The following is a 14,983-nucleotide window of genomic DNA, read 5'->3' on the forward strand; positions in this document are numbered from 1 at the left end:
CATTTTTCGACCAATAGGAAAGGGAGGGGTTTTTTGGCTTTGTTTTTGCTCACAGGTGGAGAGCGCTTTTTAGGTTTTCCTTACAAAACACCGTTTTTACTGTTTCTTCCTGCAGTAAATATAAACAACAATAGTATTCAGGAAGCACACAAGCACAAACACACAAGATATCATTGGAAAGGCCAGAATGTCCTCTATTGAGCACAACAGGACTTATTAGGGTAGCTCAAATAAGTCAAAAATATATATAGACCATTAAAAAGGATAGGCTGGTTCTCAGGAAGTAATTTTGCTTCCAGGAGCCAGAACGGTTTGTCATTTTTAAAGTGTTCTTGGGCAACAGTCTGCCAAGATTTCTGAAGGTCTTTCAAAGTTTTTCTTTGGACATTGGCTGTTTTTCACTCATTTTCAGTCCAGTCCTTGATCTGGACTATTTTCAGAGGAATGTTTTGTTTGTTAAGCTACTTGCAACTGGAAAGTCAGTAGCAACAGGTATTATGGAGTGATGAATCCAGATTTGAAACTTTTCTCATCATCAATGTGTACGGATGAGTTCTGGAGAGAAGTACAACAGTGAGTGTCTACAGCCATCTGCAAAGGACGGCGGAGGCTGTGTAGTGGTTTAGGCCTGCATTTCAACCAGCAGTGTTTAGGAAGCTTGCCAAAATGATGGCATAATGAACACAGAAAAGTACCATGAGATTTCCATCTACTACTTGGAGATGGTGTGATTGGCAACAGCTTGTTCACCATTATAATGATCCCCAAAACACTGCCAGTGCAGTCAAAGCATACCTGGATAGGTATGCCAATCCAGTTCAGTCATGGATTGGCCTCCCCAGAGCTCGGACCTCAACATTATTGAAGCAGTGTGGGCTGATCTTAAATCATCAGAGAACAGAACAAAAGGCAGCCAGCATTGATAGAAGAAACTATTTAAAGAAACTTTAATGTAGCTTGATTAAGAAAGTTCAGGATTTGATAAAGAATACAGGTGGTCTTATCAAATATTGACTTTACTATATTTACATGTATCTTTGTCCATGTTTCAACAAATAATAGCACCTATTTGATAATTTACTAGTACACTGAAATGAGAGTGACTCAGGACTTTGGCGCAGTATTGTATTGCATGAACTTCCCTGACCTGCAAATGAAAACACTTAGAATTTGGCACATTTTATCCTTGCAATTAAAAATACATATATCTCATATGATGTTGTGATTGCAGTGTGACAACTCAGAGTTCATGAGAAATATGTGGCCCAAAAATTGTTTGCCAGCCAGAAAAGGCTAAAAACTCCTGGCACGCTGAGGGCACAAAAATTTCATCCTTCTTCTGTCTGTTGCTTGACAGAAATATAACTACATTTACGATGTTTAGAATCTGTTGGTTTGTGGCTATATAAGACCAAAAAAATTAAAACTTGAAAACCTACAGCTGGTTGAAGCCAGCATGTGACTGGGTGAGCACTGCCCCTGATGATGTTTTGTGCTCATTTGAGGTAGGTGGCAATGCCCTCCAGGGATAGCAACTGGCAGCCAGTAATCTTTCCCTCTGTTTTTACCACTCCTTACATGGCATACAGTCTGGATACCACACTGGTAAGCATTAGAAATTATTCAACTGCAGCACCATAGAAAGAAATGAGCAGTCTCCCCTAATGACACCTTGAGAAATTTAAACGCTACTAATACTGAAGGGGCTGGGTTTTTCCTGCAGACAAATCACCTCTTGGATGTTAGTGGTGTGTGTGTGTGTGTGTGTGCGCGCGCGCGTGTGTAGTAGATATTTGCATATTTATGAATATACAATCTTTAGTCTGCCTGAAAGTCAGAGAAAATCATTGTCTGTACGAGTTTGACGAGGAGCATTTGAACGCAGCACGCCCCCAGGGGCTTGACGGTGGTCAGGTGACCCGCAGCAGGCAGGCCATTCTCGGCTTCCCCTGGCTTTGGCTCCAATGTCGGAGGTGTTTGTGCCTGGAAGAAATGGACTCTGGCAATGCAAGAATTTAATCATTCAGAGGTCCGAACAGTTGACTCCGTGAATGGCGCCAAAACAGGACCCTAAACCGAAATTTCAAGAAGGTCGGTAGGGGGGAAAAAAGCACCGATGATGCCCAGTTAGCGGCTGGAAGGGGGCGGGTTTGTTGTTGTTGTTCTTGCAGCTGCAGCTCGACGATAGTGATCCCTAGGGAAGGCGAAAGAGGCTTTATAAAGCTCAGATATCAATGAAAACATAGCTTACGTTGACGTAACATCGCAATGAAGCGCATACAATAAAGCTAGCTCAAGCTTTACAGACGCTAACGGAAGGCTAACTGTTAGCTAGCTTTGCTGTTCATGCTCTGCGTTAGCGGCTCGTTTGATTACATTAGTTGTGGGTGTAATGAACATCATAACGTGCTTTTGACATTAGTTTTCCCCTCCTCGTAGGTGAAAGAGTCCTGTGCTTTCACGGGCCATTGCTCTATGAAGCAAAGGTTTGTCCCGATACTTTATGAGGGTCTTATTACTCATTTATTCCCAGTTAAAAATAAACTGATCCAAGGCCTGTGTGTTTTCTCGCTTTTACAGTGTGTCAAGATCAACGTAAAGGATAAGCAGATTAAATACTTCATTCATTACAGCGGATGGAACAAAAAGTGAGCAGCTTGAGTTGAATATAGGCTGACATTTCTCTCTGTGCGTCTATTTGGATAGGAATTATAACACTGTGATGACGTTTGAGAATCTGTGATGGGTTTTTTCTTCCTTTGCAGCTGGGATGAATGGGTTCCTGAAAGCAGAGTTCTCAAATATGTGGACAGCAACCTTGCCAAACAAAAAGAGCTTCAAAAGGCCAATCAGTGAGTTAACCTCTTCCCACACAGACATGACCAAGAAGTGTTTTTGTGAGTTTTCGGTTCTTCCTAATGTCCAGTCAGCTTTTTAGAGTTTCTGTCAAAGAAAAGCAGCGAGAAGAAAAGTAGGGGGCCGTTTGTGCTCTGTTTTGGGCATGACTGGATAAATTTAGAATTTGCAGCTTTTAGAGTTGACATTACACGATATGGTCTGCCCAATCGCATCCAATTACAGATTCTTGGGAGGTAAAGTAAATAAGTAAATGCTATATCAATATATTGATCAGTATTTTTGTGTGGATACATACGTATATAATCAGATTTTCACTATACTGTTTTTGTGATATCTTAATGTTAAAATCAGCTTTATTGCGAGTTCCGTAGTATTTACAGGTCATTTTTGTTTTCCCGTGAACAAGAATGAATCAAAAATAAGATAAAATGGAGAGCTATAAGAATATGAGATGCATATGTTAAAATAAGTATGAAATATCAAAGTATAAATATGAATTACACAAGCTATATTAAAGCTTACATACAGTTGTATAGTTGTTACTGTCAGTGTATATAAATATAGTGTGTACATGGATTCTTATGAAGCTTATATGGATTATTCTAGTCTGTGTATGTTATGGTGCAAATGAGGAAACTTCAGTGTGAGACTGAATGTGTAGGTAGCACCAGTATTGTTCTCTGTACACAAGAGCAGCAGAAAAGTCCTTTAAGTAAAGGCTGAACGTTCTTTATTCTGTTTTTCAGATATTTTCAGAAATCTCAGATATCATTAGATATGTGTTTTTGTGATTAACATGAACTTTACTGTCAGTTCTGCCATATGATATACATGATACGTAATATTAGACATATTTAACACATAAAGTTATGTTGATAGGGGAAAACGGCGGGGTGGTTTTTACTTTTCCAGAAGAGATTGTACAACTTATTGAGCAACGTGCCACGAGAACACTGTCTGACTCCACATCACACACCACTGTCTGCAAATGGAACAGAGTGTTTTGTAAACAGGCTACACAGCAGGTAGCTATGCATGTTAGCAGTTTTTTCAATGCCAGATGCCCTTGGTGATTTGTGTCTCCTCCCAGAATCGACCCAGGGATCTTTAACTTATTTGTAAACCGCTACACTGTGAGGCCACTTTGGAAACAGTTAAGTCAGTGCTGCAGACAGTGTATTTCTAAAATACCCCCCCACCCCCAATCAAACAGCAAGGCCGTGTCTGCATCACCACGGTGTGATACATCACTACAACTCAACGGTGGTCAGTAAAAGTAATTTAGATACATTTCTATAATTGTGCTCTCTCTTGATTTTTTTCTGCAGGGATCATTATGTTGAGGGAAAGATGAGGGGCTTAGCACCAAGCAAGAAGATTGCTGCTGTGCAGCAGAAAAATGTTGATCTGTGAGTGTCCAGCTTCTTTTCCCTCCTGTAATAATTCATTTAATAACTCAGTTCTTGTGATGCAACCTTGATGATATTATTTATTAGAGTGCTATATGCTCGCATGTAGTCAAAGCAATGAATTACATTAAGACAACTTGAGGTATATGTGTCAAATCATAAGAACAATCATGATGTCTTTTTTTGCATTGTAGGAAAGTGAAAAAGGCAAAACAGAAGAGTAAGTCAAATATTTGTACAAAATGTTTATTGAATTTTGTAGCTTTCTTCCAGAATATTTTTTGTTCTTATAGTAAAGATCTTTGGTGTTGTGGCTTCATGAGGTTCAAGTACTGTTGTATTTATGGAGTCTGATGCGATCTGAGACTTATTAATAAACATATTCACCTTTTATTTCTGTGTATTATTTAAGCTGTCCTTTTCTTTTAGCCCCAGGGCCAGGTGAAGGTACCAGCAGCGGCGAGATGCCCCAGGGGCCACGAAAGAAGAGGGCTCGGGTTGATCCCACAGTGGAGAGTGTATGTATCATCATGTATTGGAACTGGACTTTTTATAAGAATAACAACTGAGCTTCTTTCTTGAGGTGTGAGCAGAATGAGGAAAATACTGAGATGTTGGGGGGGGGGGGAAGGTCCACACTCAAGGCAGTACAAAACATCCTGGTCCTGTATCATTTCTTCAATAAGCTTGTGAAATTGTTCAAAGAGTCAGTTATTCCTGCATGAGTGAACCAGTCTACCCCGTGGGTGTAAAACCCACACTTGCTATCACAAATACACAAAAACTTTTAAAAGCAGCAAGGTCATATAGTGTGTGTGTGTATCCAGGAGGAGATGTTCACCAACCGTGTGGAAGTGAAGGTGAAGATCCCAGAGGAGTTGAAACCCTGGCTGGTGGATGACTGGGACCTCATTACCCGACAGAAACAGGTGAAAATAAAATCACAGCAGGTTTCACTTGTTTCCTTCATATTTATCCATATATTTATGGAAATGCGATGGCTAGAAATGTCAGGTTCTGGACCACTTGTGCTCGTTTGTCTCTGATTGCACAATGGATCCCAAAATCTTGGGTCAAACTGACCCACCCAATACGTGATATAGTGAAGCAACACTGCTAATGACAGCTGGACCTCTGGCTACCGCTCACATCCTAAACTGCAGTTTCTAATGGACAGGTCTGAAGAGAGCGCTTCAGCCAGAATCACTATCTGGAGCATGCTCATTTGTTCTTCTCATTTCAAAGTCAGAACATGCACAGGATGCTCTGCAATGTAGGACTGAGAGTAAATGTTACAGTTGAGTTTGAAATGAGTTGATGTCTGGATGTTTTTATTGATGGAAATGCTTGTGTAACATTTCTGTTGCTTAGTTATTTCATCTGCCAGCTAAGAAGAATGTAGAGACCATCTTGGAGGACTATGCAAACTACAAGAAATCAAAAGGAAACTCGGACAATAAGTAAGAGTAAACATCCTGACGTTCTCAGAATAATGGAGGCGTGAGGAAGCACTGATATCCTGTGATGAAAATGTTCAGCGGCACAGCATCTGTCAACCACATAAGACTTAAATTCCTTCCACTTTACAAATTTGCTTTTAATAGAGATACTTGTAAACACTTACTAACACATATACCATTAGCTGAACTATATTTTTAAGGGCACAACACCACTGATCTCACTAAAACTGTAAGTTGTGCATTTTGTGCATTATAGCCTTCACAGTAAGTCAAACAGTGCTTTTAAACCACAGGAATTCTTTTAATTATTTTGGATACACGACTCAATTTTTTCCCTCTCTCAGAATTGTGGAAACTGGGCGCTAACTCATTTTTTAGGCTCTTTTTTAAAGCTTTTTTTTAGGCATCCTTTATCTGAGTACTTCTTTAAATATCACAGCATGCTGCCTTTTTGCATCAAAATAAAAATACACCAGAATAAGTAAGTTTTTGTAGTCTTTTTTTCTTTTTTTTAATAGTCTGTAGCCAGTTATTGGGGTGGCAGTTGCTGTTACCAGTCTTCTTATAATAGTACTTGTGTGCTTTCTCACATTTGCTGCATCACAGCGCAACAAAAACAACTTTGAGAAGAAGTAAGCCCAGTGATTTCTCTCATGCAACTGTTCAAAACTGTACTATTGACTGTTCTATAGAGAGCTGACCTCTGCTGTCTCCAGTTATCTCTCCAAATACGTGACTTTTCTCTTCTCCGTTCGCTTAGGGAATATGCTGTGAGTGAAGTGGTGGCAGGGATCCGGGAGTACTTCAACGTCATGCTGGGCACTCAGCTGCTTTACAAGTTTGAGAGGCCGCAGTACGCCGAGATCCTGGCCGAACACGCGGATGTGCCAATGTCTCAGGTGTATGGAGCACCGCACCTGCTGCGTCTGTTTGGTAGGAACACGTGAAACATAGACAGTGTATCCGGAAAGTGTTCACAGCACATCAATTGTTCCACATTTTGTGATGTTACAGCCTTTTTCCTAAATGGATTAAATTCATTTTCACCTCACAATTCTACACACAGTATCCCATATTGACAAAGTGAAAACAGTTTGCTTTAAAATTCTTGCAAATTTATTGAAAATATAACATTTGCACACGTTTTTACGTATTTGTTCAATACTTTTTTGAAGCACCTTTGGCAGGAGCTTCTCCCACTTTTCTTTGCTGAACCTCTCCATCTGGTTGGATGGAGAGGATCACTCCACAGCCATTTTTAGATCTCTAGGGGTGTTCAGCGGTGTGAAAGTCTGGGCTCTGGCTGGGCCACTCAAGGAAATCCAAGAATAAAGCCACTCTTTTGATATCTTGGCTGTGTGGTTATAGTCATTGTCCTGTTGGGAGATGAATGTTCTCAGTCACCTCCATGACTAAGGCTCTTCTTTCCCAATTGCTCAGGTTCGTCATGAGGCCAGTTCTAGAGATGAGGAAGGCCAATGTGCTCAGTGGAAGCTTCAGTGCTGCTTCAGTTTTTCTGTACCCTTCCCCAGACCTGTGCCTCAGTACAATCCTGTCTCCAAGGTCTACAGACACTTACTTGGACTTCATGGCTTAGTTTGTGCTCTGACATGACCTGCAACTATGAGACCTTATATCGACAGCTATGTTTCTTTCCAAATCATGTCCAGTGAACTGAGTTTACCACAGGTGGACATTCAAGCTGTAGAAACATTTGAACAGATGATCAGTGGAAACAGGATGCGGCTGAGCTCAGTTTTGAATGTCATGCAAGTTTGCAGACTGTTTTTTTTTTTAACTTTGTCATTATTCAGTATTGGAAAAAAAAATGTAATCCATTTTGGAACAAGGTTGTAAAATGACAATGTGTGGAACAAGTGAAGGACTGTGAATACTTTCTGGATGCACTGTAAACTATATGAAGCGTAATCAAGTTCGCACTTGGTAACAAGAAAAAAACAGAAAAAAATCTTAAATAAATTTGGTCGCTGTTTGCTTCACAGATGCTTGTTTGGGCATCTCAGACTGTTTGTGTTCGAAAGTCCTGCTCCATGATGAAATGATAACTCTTGTAACAGGGCGGACCTTAGCGGCTGGAAACGCAGTGAGATGGACCAAGGCAAGAGTAGTGGAACAAGAATGCATTTATTTCCTATACAGCTCTCCTTACAACAATTAACTTGTCAAGCTTCTTCACAGCACAAAAAAATCCACGCTCTAATGACAACTGGCAGCCTTAAATATGTTCAGCTGTCACAGACTTAACCATTATTCCACTCTCAGGTAAATTCTTAAATCCCAACCTTCCCCCACAGTATACAATATATCAATAAGAATAAATAAATACATAAATACATATTTATTAATATGTAAATGTGAAAATTTCACACTTTAATGTTACACCAAACCCAATATTATAAAAACCCAGAAACCCAAGCACAAAAAGATTCACCACACTCTTTACCCATGGTCTCTCCCGGAACCTTTAAATGGTGTCTGGACCCCCAGGGAAACATTTGCCCAAACACCTTGAAGAAGACACAGGCAAGAAAGGTGAGTAATCATTATCTTACAAACACCTATTTGCACCACTTTTATCCCTAGATTTCACACACACATTTGCCTTAGTTTTCCTTACTGGTAAACCTTAATCACAATCTCAATCACCATTCTTCTCTCCTGACAGACAACCACCACATTCCTTGATGAGGAGCAGCTGCGCAGGATCTGAAATAAGGCCACCAACTGATTTTAAAATTCCCAATAAATAGTCAATAAATATTTAAACTGCTTGTGTGCAAATCCATGCTTAAAGTGCAATGCTCATAAAGTGCTTGATAAGGTGCTTTTAATAAAGTGAAAGGTGTGCTCCAAAGTGCTATACATATAATATAATATAAATAAATGCAGTAAGGGAGTCCTCTTCCTTACAACTCTTCATTTTCATTTTAGAAAAAGGAGACAAAGTCACAGAGAGCCCTAATGAATGTGCTAGGTAGAGTAAGTGAGAGCAAGATTGTGTTGCTGTAACAAGGCACGTCCCACTGTTAATTTCATTTACACTGAAAACCACAGGATGATACGGTTAAACTCCTCGTTGGCTTTTAACCTGGGAGGACAAAAACCTGGGGACTCGGTGCACAACTCCATAAATGCTGAGCTAAAGGGAGAGAAAAAAGTGGTCTCACTCTACTGAAGACCTCTGTTTGGTCTCAGTGTCCTACCTGAAGACCCAGATCTCATTAGCAGTGATGCTCCTCCGCATGAACGTTGCTTCAAAGAAGTTGATTTTGCTCTCAGTGCAAGTTTAAATTGCAGTTGCCAGTCAGATCAGAACTTCCAAAGACAGAAAAATAGTAGGAATGCAGTACAAAGTGGCAAAATTTGAAGCTGGAAACATTTTTTTGCTTTTCACGGGCACAAGGCCCATTAAAAGTATGTGTTCCTAATCATCATGCTTCTTTTTACATGTCGCAGCAGAATTTATATCTGCTCCTTTCAGTTCAGTTAATTCAATATTTCTGGTTCACCTTTTAAGCAGTTTTGTAAATTCGTGGATGAAAGTGCTAAATAGGCTCGAAGAGAAGTCCCAATGTAAAAGGATTGAAGTATTAGTTATTGTACACAAAATAGCTTTATGGCTACTTCAACTATGACGACTCATCTGGATTGTTAGACGTGACTGAAATTAGCTGAAATTTCATTTTATTATTATTTTTTCCTAACAGTCTGGAAAAATGTCAGAGGCCTCCACCTGTAAAACCATTCCTGTTTTGGGGGGTGTCTCATTGTTGCCCCTCTAGCTCACATGTTGATAATTTCATTCACACCAAAGCACCAGACAACCCCCTCTGCTACTGAACTAACCAGATTAAAATCCCACATTTAACTGACTTTATGCTATACTCTCATTACAACTTGGTCCTTATTCCCTGATTTTCTTTTAAGCAGTTTATTTAAAGTATTATTTATTTAGATGTTTGTAGCACCAGTCAGTTTATTTGAAAAGTAGGCTTCTCCCCTCTTTATGTCACATTTTTCGATTGTGGTGATGTTATAGAAATCTTACCTCAATCTCCAAATTTACCGTATGCAATGCTGCTCATACGCTGTATGTTGTCCTCCACCAACAGTTCGTATTGGAGCCATGCTGGCCTACACTCCCCTGGATGAGAAGAGTCTGGCTCTGTTGCTCAGTTACCTCCAAGATTTCCTCAAGTAAGCTTTTAACTCCCAGCACAACACCAGTCACTCCATGTCATGTTTGGCCGATTCTCAAATGTCATGTTGTATTCACATTCACATTAGTGCAGCCAGGCTTGTTGCAGTTCCTCAAAACATAAGCCATGAAATCGATTTTCTGCTCTGGAAAGTATTTTTCTTGAGACTAACCGTACACGTTGCAGCGCGTTATGACAGACTGAGGTACCGTGCCGTTCTTTGGGACTGAATCCAAATTGAAATTGGTCTCTTAGATCACTTGTGCGTGATGTTTAGTTGTTTTGATGTGTGAACAGCACTGCGGATACATCTACACCAACTGATACAGTGGTGACATAACATGACTTGCAGATATGGTACGGTCTATATGGTTGGCCTCGGGCTGTGTGAGAGACATGATTGAGAGAGAAAGTAATTCTGACCTCTCCCCTCTTGAACAAAAAAAGACCTGCAGGGCGGAGACACTCCTTTTTTATATATAGAAGTCTTTTCAGCTGAAGGACAGGAGTGTGACAGGATAAAGCACCCATGCACACCTAACCTGTAGGGCCATGACTTCATACCAAGGCGTGTTTCAGAATGGTGCTCTATGAGTGAAGTACAGCCAGGCAGGGGAAGAACACATTTGCAAACCGCTGTTGTAGTGCAGCAACATTCACTCTCTGGGCCTGTGTGTCATGGTTATCACAATGGAGGGAAGCAAGAATGATGAAATTTGGCAACTCCAGCCAAAGCTTATCTGAAAATTGGGTGCAAATCCACCCAGCCAATAAAATCTGGCCATTATTCGCTCCAGAGTTTTGTCATATCCCAAATGCCCTGCCATGGGGTTATAATGAGGCGCTTGGAAAATCGTTTCTCGGCAGCTTTTTGGCACCAGCACCTGGTTGTGTTCCTCCTCTGTGCGACTCACTCGATAATGCTTATACTTAGTCAATACAAAGTGTGTGTAGGTCAGCACTGTGTCAGGGCGCACCATGTGACCATCAGTTCTTATCACTTGGTCAATGGATAGCTTAGGGTGTCATCAATACACTGCTCTGATGGGAAATCTCTCATAGAGTGAATTACAAGGCCTTCTTGTGAGGGCCCTGCCAGACGGCAGCATCGGACAACCCACAGATACTACATGCTCCTACAGGTCGTGAATGCATCCCCACACACTACCTCAACAGGTTATTACAAGTGCCCACTCTTCCTCGGGCCAGCGAAATGCCTTTGTTTTGGCCTGAAAGATCTCCATTAATCAGAATCAGAAAGACTTTATTTATCCCCAAGGAGCAATTAAGATACAACAGAGCAGCATGACGTTGAAGATAAGGACAGGGCATAAACAGGCAATAAGAGTGAGATAGTAAATACACAGAATATACTGTATATTTTAAAATTACACAGTTTTAAAATTAAAGTGACTGAGGGGTCATTTCCCTTGCCCAGTGCAATGGAGGGAACCACAGGGGGCAGTGGGAGCAGTGGTGAACCAGCCGAAACCCCACCCTGACACCACACACTGCTCCACCCCTCCCCTGCTGCTGAGCCACAAATCTCCCCCCTACACAAGTACATATGGAGGTTTTAATTTCTTAAATGCACCATCTTACTGCAGTTTCTTATCCTGACTGTTTTGCATAGAGAAGACGAAGGGTAGACAAAAATGCAGACACTGCTGTCATTTCCTATATAACTTGTAGACTTATTGAAGTAAAACACTGGTGATTTAGCTTTGAGCCTTCATCACCGATCCAAAGCGTAGTCATTTCCTTGATGCTTGGAAAGGTTTTTTTTTCTTTATAAGAATAAGAAAACATAAACATTCTCATTGAGTTCTCAATATGACTTTCCCATAAAGTTTTTTTTTTCTGCCAGTTTGTTTACATACATATAGAATCAAACTAAACTCGACTTTTATTCAGAGTTGTAATTTGGCAGCAAAGCATCTGCCACAATCTAATCTTACTGTAACAGTCATTTTGTAAATGCATGAGCCTGACGACTGCTGAACAACACACTCTGCACCAGGCGTTCCTGCTTCCCTCCTCACTGACAGTCAGTTGTTTGTTTCCTTCAGGTACCTGGTAAAGAATTCATCGACCCTTTTCAGTGCCAGCGACTATGAGGTCGCACCCCCAGAGTACCACCGCAAAGCTGTGTGAGAGCTCTCAGCAAACCTCTTTCCTATTGAGACACCTCAGCCCACTCTCCCAGACCACAACTGAAATATCCGTGACTACCCTTTGGATCGCAGTCTTTGGCGATATTTTTCACTTGAACTGATTTGCTTCCCCCGCCAGGGTCTCAGGAGCTCGTCACGGTTAAGAAGAAAAAAAATTTGTGAAACCTTTTTAACTAAGTCACTTTTCTTTTTTCCCCTTTTCCTTTTCATGTACCTTTTTTTTTTTTCATATAAAAGTGTAGTTCTTCATCGTCCGTTACCACAGAGCAGCTCTTCTGTGTTTTTGCATTCCAGCTGATAGATATTTGTTGCATGTGGGTATTTATTGGTGTTTCTTCGGCCAAATGAGGTGCAGTTTAATGCTGGTCCTCAGTCAGTGTTCAGCAGTTAATGTTTTTGTATCTGTATCTTGTGTATTTGTATCAGTTTGTAAAAAGAAAAAAAAAATATATGTTTATACACAGTATCCAGCTCGTTTACTGTGCGTTCTTTTTCACATCAAGTAAATTATTTGGTTTTATCTCTCTCCTTTCAAGACATATCTTGCTGTAAATGTCGCTTATAATTAAAAGCAGCAGCAGGAAATGAAATTGAAAACAGAGAGCCATCCTCCTGCTAAGTTTTGGTTTAGTATTCACCTGACGAGACACAGGGTCAAAGTATCTTTCAATTACATGTGTTGACTGTTAAAGTACAAATCAGTTTTCAGTGTTAATCCTGCAAATGTAAAACATCCAAAATGCCTACAACCAGATTTTGACACCACATGACAGACTACAACATACATATCCCCACATCAGCATGGGAAAATTACCAAGGAATTATTAAACATGATCCAGTCATGGAGTCTGATTCCTATATATGTTGGTGTGTGTTTGTAATTTGAAATGACTTTTACTGGTCAGTAAATGGAGTTCTGTGGACTAAAAAATGTGCCCTGAAAAATGTTGTATGAGAGTTAGAGAAATATACATATCATAAACAGTGCTGTGCAGATGTCTTGAGCCACCCCTCATTTCTTTATATTTTGCTTTTTTACATTTTTTGGAGTGCCTTTGAACAATAGTTCTTCAGGGTTCTTGGAGGTCTTTTTTTATGCAGTGGCTGCTTTTTTACTCATTTTCAGTTCAGTCCTTGTACCTGGCCATTCTAAGAGATAGGTTTGTTTCTTTAAGCATAGAGTCACTCAGTGTCAGGGGTGAACCAGTGCTGTCTACAGACAAAGAACCTATTTTAAAGTATTGTTGGATACTTTATGATGCACACTTGGGTGGACAAAAAAAACTTCAAGATATGAGTCTGTAAGTTGCTTTTACTTGTCTGCACAGAAACACAGGCACTTCAGGTCAGCGGAGCTGCGCTCTGCAGGCTGTCAGTGCACTAAACGAATCAGGGCCTCTATGACCAACTCTAAGGACGCCCAAGCTGCCCCAACCCTTCCCTGTGCGAGCTTCACTCATGGGAATCATACTTCACCTACTCAAACATATGTCCAGAATAATGAAGATGTAAATAAACGTTAACAATAAGTAACCCAATAAAATAAAATGATGCCCAGTATCTATGAAAATACATTCTTCTGTGTCCCAACATTCAATGAGTCCCACATTTACTAGCAGTCTGTCCTAAAAACACATCATTTTGTCCCATTTATTTTGTTGATTTTATGAAATAGTCCAAAAAATTCACAGTTTGACAGACACAAAATTGGATTTTTGCACCAACAAGGTGATTCCCAAAGAGCTATCAGCCCAACACTTGGCAGTCTGTGCATGCTGTGCAGTGTGTCTTTAAAATATTTGCTGGTCTCAGTGGAAGGGTGGCTGTCAATAAGTTATTCTTAAGTAAGGGAAACGGGGAGAAAAGGCTGAGGTATGTCAAAGTGGGTAAGAAATCCTCAGAATTGTACACTTCGGTCCTGAAGCACCGTTTTTGTCTGTACTACATTTAAAAGTTGCATGTGTATAAATTTTTGTGTTTAATTATAGTTGTACACAGCACATCTGGAGTCAGGATGGAACCACAGGAGCAGCGTGTTAGGGACACACTGCTTCCATTCCAAGGACTCTTGCAGGTTAATCCACCTATGATACTGATGACAAATACTGCATATAAATATGGATTAAACACTACCATTTTTTTTATCTGCGCATGAGCTGTGAATGCGGGCACACTGTGGGTGTGGCAGGTAAAAAAATTCCTGACAGCGAGCAAATGCTGACACCATGACACCTGCCTCAGTTTGTGATTTGCAGTCAAACGTTTAATGCCAGGTCACTGCACGCGGGTGCGCACACACCCAAATGTGTGGATGAGAAATGCTCTCCAAGGAAACGTGGCTGTGGTAAGGGTGTTGCCATGGGGACGTAGACAAAGGAAGAGACACGCAGCATCAAAGTCTCGGTCTTATAAAGTCTTGGTAGCTTTAAGGACAGTGAAAAATACAATATGAGAGGAACACCAGGAAATCCTCCTCTTGGGAATAATTCATGAGACCTGTTAATAGATGTTAACTGTTATTGAGTAGCATTGTAACAGTAAGCCTATATACCAGCTGTTATGTTAGTTTGCCTGTTTATTTACTGGCTGATTCACTTAATCACCCTGCTCTGGGTGACCACAAGAGGGCAGCCTTTTCCCTTCCCCCAATTTGCTATTGTTTTTCCCTCTTTGTAGATTTTACAGTTGAATGCACTTGATATATTTTTATGAGGCGAAATAAAGGGAGAGAGAAAAGAAGCATAAAACAGACTGTAAACTGAAGACAGCAGGGAGCAGTCTGCTAATTGAACACCTTATACTGACTATATTTGGATACATACCCTCACTGTTTAATAATTTAATATTTAATCAGTCAACCA

The 14,983-nt window shown here is 40.5% G+C and overlaps 1 protein-coding gene across 2 annotated transcripts; it reads left to right on the forward strand.

Annotated features, from left to right (window-relative positions):
- Positions 1 to 1,861: 1,861 nt before the first annotated feature.
- Positions 1,862 to 12,588, forward strand: LOC146719011 (mortality factor 4-like protein 1). Of its 2 annotated transcripts, XM_085458686.1 has the most exons (12): positions 1,867 to 2,091; positions 2,440 to 2,486; positions 2,581 to 2,648; positions 2,766 to 2,852; positions 4,188 to 4,268; positions 4,463 to 4,488; positions 4,698 to 4,786; positions 5,096 to 5,197; positions 5,640 to 5,728; positions 6,489 to 6,661; positions 9,862 to 9,946; positions 12,018 to 12,588. In XM_085458686.1, the coding sequence occupies exons 1-12, from the start codon at positions 2,052 to 2,054 to the stop codon at positions 12,100 to 12,102; spliced, it is 972 nt and encodes a 323-aa protein (XP_085314812.1). In that variant the 5' UTR covers positions 1,867 to 2,051; the 3' UTR covers positions 12,103 to 12,588. The 2 variants fall into 2 exon arrangements, with proteins under 2 accessions (XP_085314803.1, XP_085314812.1); XM_085458677.1 differs by lacking the exons at positions 9,862 to 9,946; positions 12,018 to 12,588 and adding an exon at positions 7,732 to 8,082 and having other exon boundaries at positions 1,862 to 2,091.
- Positions 12,589 to 14,983: the final 2,395 nt, after the last annotated feature.

The sequence above is a fragment of the Copadichromis virginalis genome, linkage group LG1, assembly GCF_057382275.1.
Source record: "Copadichromis virginalis isolate Kocher_CV1m ecotype Utaka linkage group LG1, C_Virginalis_male_GT1.1, whole genome shotgun sequence".
Taxonomy (NCBI): Eukaryota; Metazoa; Chordata; class Actinopteri; order Cichliformes; family Cichlidae; genus Copadichromis; species Copadichromis virginalis.

What these genes read in the sequence shown, in the direction of transcription:
- LOC146719011 (XM_085458677.1), top strand. Translation starts at nt 2,052, where the DNA reads ATGGCGCCAAAACAGGACCCTAAACCGAAATTTCAAGAAG. An exon ending in CAGCAGAAAAATGTTGATCT is followed by an intron (nt 4,269 to 4,462) that starts GTGAGTGTCCAG and finishes TTTGCATTGTAG; the next exon opens with GAAAGTGAAAAAGGCAAAAC. An exon ending in TCATTACCCGACAGAAACAG is followed by an intron (nt 5,198 to 5,639) that starts GTGAAAATAAAA and finishes TCTGTTGCTTAG; the next exon opens with TTATTTCATCTGCCAGCTAA.